The 8,207-nt window shown below is 41.8% G+C and overlaps 1 protein-coding gene across 5 annotated transcripts in view; it reads left to right on the forward strand.

Moving 5' to 3' along the window:
• tbl1xr1a (TBL1X/Y related 1a) overlaps positions 1-7,354 on the forward strand; it is a 223,259-nt gene extending 215,905 nt beyond the window's left edge. For all 5 annotated transcript variants that reach the window (XM_085990291.1, XM_085990288.1, XM_085990287.1 and 2 more), the window contains one exon: positions 4,065-7,354. In XM_085990291.1, the coding sequence (XP_085846417.1) occupies positions 4,065-4,077 (13 nt within the window). In that variant the 3' untranslated portion in view covers positions 4,078-7,354. The remainder of the gene's footprint in view (positions 1-4,064) is intronic.
• The last annotated feature ends 853 nt before the right edge of the window (positions 7,355-8,207 follow it).

An 8,207-nucleotide genomic window follows, 5' to 3' on the forward strand; every position in this document is an offset into this window, starting at 1 on the left:
TTTAAACAATTTTCCAGGGTATCTGTTCAACATGATTTTGCAGGCAATGTTACATTAACTCATTCAGTGCTGCTGTTGGGAAGCACAAGCTCCATTGGAGCTGAATCACCCAGCCCTGACTGCCGCCGAGTAGCTCTGGGCTCCGAGGCACACTCATTAGATGAGTAGCAAACTGTTGAAATTCCTAATGACTGCTCAGCTATAGATTTCATTCTCCATGGGAAATCAAAATCTCGAGGTTAGATACTTCAATCATTACAAGTAGAAAAAAGGCCAGAGCTGAACAAGATAATATAAATGTGTTTCAGTATAAACTACACAAGCACATGATGCACACAATTTCACAACTTGGAATTGTAGCTTCCATTTCTGATTACATTGATAACTCAGAAGTTGATTACACATAGAAAAGTAAATACTTGGATTCTAATACCATGATCTTTAAACCAGTCTTCCAAAGTCCAGAACTGGCTGCGTCATTGGGCCAACTACAATTTTGTTGCTCTGTCTAATTTCCTACAGTTCCCTGATGCCCAGAACTGGATTAATGCCCTTGCCTGTTATTTAACCAAGTGGTTGTTTAACCAGTAGAGAGGCAGAAAATGGCCATTACTGTTGCTGAGTCTTTGTTGGCCAGGCTTTTACTAGTAAGGTGAAAATCCGATAGAATTAACCTATCTAGGAGAACACTGAAGTAATTATCACTTGATATTTTTTGCCATGAAAATAAACACTTTGTAAGATTAACACTTCACTGCTGGGCTAGCTCTGAGCCATTCCTGCTGGCTCTTGCCCTGCTTGAGATGCTGCTCCCCTTCTACTGAATGATCACTACACTGTTGTTTTCTGCTTGCTTCCCATGGCCATTGACTCTGCTCTGCTGCATCTTGCCTTCAGACGTCCTCCATCACTCTTTGCTGTGCAGGGTTGGGCTGATTCCTCAGGCTTCTTGATTTCGTATGCTCTTAACATAAGAAATAGGAGCAGGAGTAGGCCATTCGTCCCTTTGAGCCAGCGTCGCCATTCAATAAGATCATGGCTTAACTTCTACCTCAACTCCACTTTTCTGCACATCTCCATATCCCTTGGTTCCTTTAGTATCCAAAAATCTATCGATCTCTGCTTTGAATATACTCAACGACTGAGCATCCACAGCCATCTGGGGTAGAGAATTCCAAAGATTCACAATCCTTTGAGTGATACAATTTCTCCTCGTCTAAATGGCTGACCTCTTATTCTGAGACTGTGACCCCTTGTTCTAGACTTCCCAGCCAGGGGAAACATCCTCCCAGCATCTACCATGTTGAGCCCTGTAAGAATTTTATATGTTTCAATGAGATCACCACCACCTTCTAAACTCTAGGAAATATAGGCCCATTCTACTCAATCTTTCCTCATAGGGCAATCCATCCCTTTGCTGCTCTACATACATTACTTGGACCTGATCCCTTGGTTTTACCATTACACTGCACAGCTTCATAACCTTTGCTGTTCTTGGTCTCTGTATTTCACTCCCATTGTTCCCTGCTGCTTTGCTGGTCCACTGGATCTGCTGGTATGCACTGTTGATGTCTAGAGTCACTATGCATCTCCACTGGACCCCAGGGTCAACCTCTACTGGTTCTTGGTCAACTCTTCACTGCTCTTTGGTTTCCTCAATCCACTGGACAACCTCCACCAGTGCCCCAGCTATTACTCTCCACCAAATGGCTCCTTGATCTACCTCCCTCTACTGCTGATTTGGTTGTTGGTTACTCCAAGTTGACCCCACGCTTTCCATAAGTTGACTTCATCGCATCACAGCCTCCTGGTCCTCTGACTTCAACTTTGGATTGTTTCTACCCACGGTTTACGACTGATGCATTTCTTGCCTAATCTTTGCCATGCCAATTTGACCTGAATAGCATGCAATCGCATTATCTCTATCTCCCTTCTTTATTTTTGGCCCTTCTCTCCTCTCGTTCCATCTCCGTATCCCCTCTCAGATACTTTACCATTCTTGGACCCTACCCAACTCATCATTACTTCTCAGCCTTCCTACTCACCTGCTGCCATGCAGGTTTGAATCCCCCATGAACAAGCCCACGGCTACCCTTTGAGCCTCTCTCATCACTCTGCGAAGGATTCATTGTGACACCTGTCACTGTCTCCTTAAGAAGAGAAACGCCGATTGCCCCATCCTCCTCTTGCTGACTTTCCTGTCCAACATGCCCACTGGGGGCTAACTTCACCAAACTCCTTCTCATCCCGCTCGCGCCACCCACCCAGGACTCGTCAATTCAACCACCTACCCTGCCCAAACCAAACCACTTTGGTGGTGATGTGGCCTTTTTTGGCTAGTCACACCGTAGCCTTTTCCTCCTATTCCACCTCCAAGCAATTCCCTCTGTTCCACTCCTCCTGAATTCAGTCAACTCTCTCAACTGTTCCCTCCATATAAATCCTCCTACCCATATTCACGGCCACACCCTCAACATCACCATCTCTTGTGGCTTCTCCACACCCATGATCTCTATCACTGACGAGGCTATCTCTGATCCCCTTGTAACCCCACCATGCGCATACCTTCTTTCAATACTGCTTCCTTTTGTATCCACCCCCGGAGAAAACACTCCTCAAAGTCAAGTTCAGCAGCACTCTCGAATGCTACTGCCTAGCCTTTGGCTTTCCATTTTCAACAATACCTCTGCAGCTGTTGATTTGCTTAACCACTCCCTTGTCTCAACTTTTAATGCCATGTCCCCAGTAAAACCTTCACTGCCTTCCATCCTAGTCATTCCCCTGGTATGACCCCCCTTCCTTGGTCCCCTAAGTTCAAGTGGTGCAAAGATAAGCATAAATGGTGCACATCTGGCTTTGTCATCCACTGCCGATATGGATCCATTCTTGGTCCCCCTCCTCTTCCTCAACCATATGCTGCCCCTTGGGGACATCAACCAAAATCATGAGGTCGACTTCCACATCTCTACCTCTCAACCCTTCCATTGCCTCTGTGGTGTCAGACTGCTTGCCCAACATCTTGGATGTGACATAACATCTTCCAGTTAAACAGAGAAAATCAAAGCCACCACCTTCGGCTCCACCACAAATTCCATTCTCTTGCCACTGACTCCATTCCTCTCGCTGGTCAGTGTCTCAGGCTGAACCAGACTGTTCACAACCGTAATGCCTGTCCAATCCCAAGCTGAGCTTCCAACCTCATATCCTCTCTGTCACAATTACTACCTGTTTCCATCTCCATAACTTAACCTTTCTCTGCCCCTGCTTCAGCCTTTCTGCCACTAAAACACTCATGCCATTGTTCCTTCCAGACTCGATTACACCAGCCTCTCAATCTCCAACCTCTTAACTTCATCACATTTAAAACATTGCTGGCCTTATCCTATCCCACACTAAGTTACACCCAGCCATCACACCTGTCCTCGCTGACCTACATTGGCACTCGATTTCCCCAGCACCTCAAATTTTATATCTTAGCCTTGTGTTTAAATCCCTCCATGTCCTCACCAATTCCTAGATCCCACCGTCTGGGATTTCCTTCCTAAACTTCGCCACCAAGTGGCAAAATCAAGTACTCCTGGCCAGATGCCAAATAAAAATCCCATACAATGTACTTTAACTCGACCTCAAAAGTCTCCACCATAATTTCCAATTAACAGTCATACTTTTTGCCTTTCTGTTGGGGATTCTAGTTTGTAGGCAATTTTGTGCTTTGGGGCCATGCCCACTTGGAACTGGGTTGAGATTGTGTAACCTCAGTTCATGTCCGACTGCTGCACCTGGCAGAGGCACCCCAGCAGTGTGGGTTGGATTAGAACTCGGGATCTTGTGTGTTAGCCTACTGCTTCAATCAGTTCCTATTTTATTAATAATGAAAAAGAATACTTTCACTTGTTATTTAGCCTTATAATTGCATATTTGTGTAATTGTATTTAAAATGTATTGATGGTGGGTGTATTTATAAATCCAAATCTCATTCATAGGGGCACATGTGACTAATAGAGAATGTGTAGTGATTTAATAAAGCTTTAGACTGAATTTACACCATACATTTTCTCTTAAAGGTTTGTGTGTTAGATCTGCGGAAATAGCGCTGCTAGCTGGAAGCCATGGACCGACAATGAATGTGTACATAGCCAAAATGACTGTCCCTGCCCTATGCACTGCTACAGTCTCACTTGAACCATGGCCAGTCCACTACAGCCAAAACAAGTCAGAATGCAAAACCCAGGACAACTGAGCCCTGACGTGAAGAGTACCCTGACTGCTTAATGCTGGAAGCTCCACCCACAAAGAAAAGTCAACCTTTCTTGAAGATTTAAAACAACTTGAAAAAGACTTGACATGAGACCATATGTGTACCAAAATGGGAAGATAATATCCGAGGACAAAATATCTATCTTTTATTTTTTTGGTCCAGCGTCTATGTAGAATGAGTTATCTTGTCAGCAGTTCAGCAGATCTGTGTGCAGACATATCAGCTTCTTTAAATCAGCAGCAAATAGTTTGTTCCCTTGTTTTAAACATTGTTTTATCACTTTAGTTTGCAGTTGCATGATGTAGGAGAGTGACTGTATCTTGTTTATCTTGTTTTTTTTCCTACTGACACCTAACACCTAATTAGAAAAAAACTTTTTTTATGGATACTATAAGCAAAATAACTGTATTTGGTATGTTTTTGGTACATTTTGTGGCTCACAAACTAATATGTGGGGAAACCTAAAACCGCTCCAAAACTCAACATAAAATTAGTTTCATTGTACATCAGTCATAGGTAACAAGCTGTGGTTTACAGGTGATGTGGCTAAAATGTAGTAGTTTCTCAATGGGGACATGATTCTGCCGATTTTTATGAGAATTAAACAAATGGGCACAAAGAAAGAGAATCGATGCAGGGATGCATCCCATTGCTTTAAGACCATAGTTTGCATATGGTTGGATTGTGCACTATTGATAGAGCAGCTTATAGAATATTGAAAGAAAAGTTTTCTGGACAGAGGATTAGTGCTGTTGTTCTACTTATTCTTTGGTGGAACTACAGGCATAAATTTCGCAGCAAGGTTCCAGTATTAAGGACTGATGTCTCGTAAGCAATGTTTTTAAAACCTATCCAGTGCAATGAGATAAACCCCCTCTGCCATTGGGCAGAAATCATGCAGGCATATGTTTTATGTTAATGCTAAGGTAAGGGTTGACTTTGCTTTAATTTTCTTTCCTCGGTGCTCATGTATTACACATGGGTTCATCTTGGCTCAGCCCTCTAAAGTACTTGCACTTGCTGTGTTATTCAGTAAAGTACAGGTAGTATAGTTGCAATAGCTTTTTTTAGAATAAAAGTATATTATAGCATATCTGAGCTTTTAAACCTCAGGGGACCCTTCTTCAGATGATGAAGTGGTTAAACAAATATTTCTGCTACAAGACACTCGATTACTTTTTCACGTGAAGAAAAGACGTTTGAGGTTTCAAATTCTTGGATTTAATGCATTGTAAAATGTTAGTCTAACAAAGGTATTCTTCTACTTCCCATATCCCATGCAGCAACAGATCAATTAAGAGGTTACTGTTGCAAAGGCTTTATACCACCACTTCAAACTTGGTCTGTTTACCAACCCATTAAAAATGCAAGGTCAGTTGCTTTTTTTGTCTAAAATAGAAACATGAGTAAGAAGGATTTCTGCACAAATGTTGGATTTTGTTTGTCCTTGGAGTAAAGTCTGTTGATGATTACATTTGGAACTGATCATAGGTAACATTGTGTAATCAAATAGCTGCTATATATGCAGATAGTCTACCATGTCTGCACTACTGAAGTTGACCAATAAGTTCAGAATGACTCTTAGACATTTATTACCAGCTATTTGTCAAATGTAGATAAATGATTTGCCAGCTTTATCACATTTGGAACAGAAACCCCACTGGTTTTATTATTTACTGGCCCTTTGTTAGGTTGTTTCACATTAAGGTGAAGAATGAGACTGGTTTTATCATTCTCTCAAGCTCTGCCCTTTGCAAGTTTGTTGTGAAGTCCAAGTTAAATTAAAATCCTTGCATTTCCCCTCCCCCTATTAAAAATGATGCATGAAGCATCTGTCACTGTATGTTGATCTAAAGAACTAATGTTTGGATGGGTAAGTCCTAGCTAGTTTTTAATTGCGCAGTTTAAACCTTTCATCTAAATGTTTTAAAAAGTATACGCCAGTGGCACATTTGTTGAGAGCTGATAAGTACAGTGGTAAACAGGCCAGAAGCAATTTTTTTAAATGAAAGAAAAGATACAAGTAGTTTTCTAGTTGCTGTTTTTGGACACCGCTGAAAGATGAGGTGTAAGGACAGTTCTGAGTTACCTTTTACCTAACTCCACATTTTGGATTGGAGAATTACAAAAGGTTGGCAGTTACCTCCACTGGACTTCATCAGGTGTGGCCATCCAAAAATGGGGCAACAGTGGAACCTCTCGCCTGAACATGGAGATTTATCTGAATTGGTGTTTACGCAGTCAGCTGTTGTATCGATGGCAGCACTTTTCTTTTGATACATAGATTTGTTCCTACCATTTGTTCTAAGGGCATACCAACTTCAATGATCTGAGGCTCCTGTTCACATCTGGGACTTTGGGAGACTCAAAACAGCAAAATGATTATAATGGCAATTTACATATACAACACTGTTTGAACTACCTAAAGCTAGTAGTTATTACACATAAAACACTTACTATTGGAAATTGTTATGAATTAAAAACTGCCCCCCTTCCTCAAACCAATAGCGACTGAATATGCTGATTATAACTGTTGCTCATTTGTTCCTTTGCAAGTGCTGTTTTAGGAAGGGTTGCAAATGAAACTAGATAGTTGAAGCAAGTGAAGTGTTTAGGTTGGTGAAGACAGCATTAGGTGCATTCAGTGCTCAAGAGTGACGAGCATAAGAGATGATGATTTCAGGGGATAGCGTTACAACTCTAGCACTGGATTTACATGTCTGCATCATTTCTACAGTTCTCACAAATTAAGATTTTAAAAATTGTGAACCTGTAAACCAGGCCATGAAAGTTTTTTTCTACTCTTTGAACTCTTTATTGTTCTGTTTTTATTTGTACCTGTTAAAAAGACTGATTTTTTGATGTACCATACTGTCCTGGACCATGTAAATATCACCTGATAATGTATTTAGGTTCCACATTACATTAATTTTCCCTTTTTCCTCTCCCCAGCCCCACCTTCCACCACCTCACCCTACAAGTATCACCACCAAGGCACATCTTCTGTTGCAGCTTCCCTTTGCATCGTATTGATCTGACAACCATAATTTGCATCAGATCTGAAAGAGGTCCAGAATAAAATATATTTTGATATTACATTATTGTTGTCTTTTTGGATTTTGTATATTTGGCTTTTGGTTAGTATAATTAAAATCAACCCTTGCATGTTAAAAGATAGTGATGGTAAAATATAATTGTGTACATTACTTCTAGCCCTTTAAGGATTATTCCTATAGAAGACCGTATTTGACAATTTTGATTTGAGGCTATAAGAATGTAACTTTTCATATTAACATGGAGATCCTTGAAATAAGTCAACCTCCCTGCTCAGCTCCTTTGTGATGTCATCAAAGGGGAACTTATGTGGCTACCTAGAAATCAGCGGGGTCACTACTTTGGAGCTGTCTGACTCTGGGAAACCATGATACCAGCTAGGAATAGAGTATTTTGAGGTACAGTTAAAGATCAGCACGGTGGCCTAGTGGTTAGCACTGTTGCCTCACAGCGCCAGGAACCCGGGTTCGAATCCGGCCTCGGGTGACTGTCTGTGTGGAGTTTGCACATTCTCCCCGTGTTTGCGTGGGTTTCCTCCGGGTGCTCCGGTTTCCTCCCACAGTCCAAAGATGTGCGGGTTAGGTTGATTGGCTATGATAAATTGACCCTTAGTGTTAGGGGATTAAATACGTGGGGTTACAGGGATAGGGTGGGATATGTGTTGGTGTAGTGGTTACGGGGATTGGGTGGGATATGTGTCGGTGCAGGCTCGATGGGCCGAAATGGCCTCTATCTGCACTGTGGGGTTTCTGTGATTTCTGTGATTGCTGTGATCTTGAGTGACTAAAGATTAGAAATAATAAATTAACAGCCAAGTACTTGCAGCACAGGAAAAACATGCAGTATGAGGGTGTAGTAAGTATAGTGTAAAGTGATGCACCTCTTAACCCACATA

The sequence above is a fragment of the Somniosus microcephalus genome, chromosome 6, assembly GCF_052327205.1.
Source record: "Somniosus microcephalus isolate GS21.2 chromosome 6, FLI_Smic_1.0, whole genome shotgun sequence".
NCBI classification, from domain to species: Eukaryota; Metazoa; Chordata; class Chondrichthyes; order Squaliformes; family Somniosidae; genus Somniosus; species Somniosus microcephalus.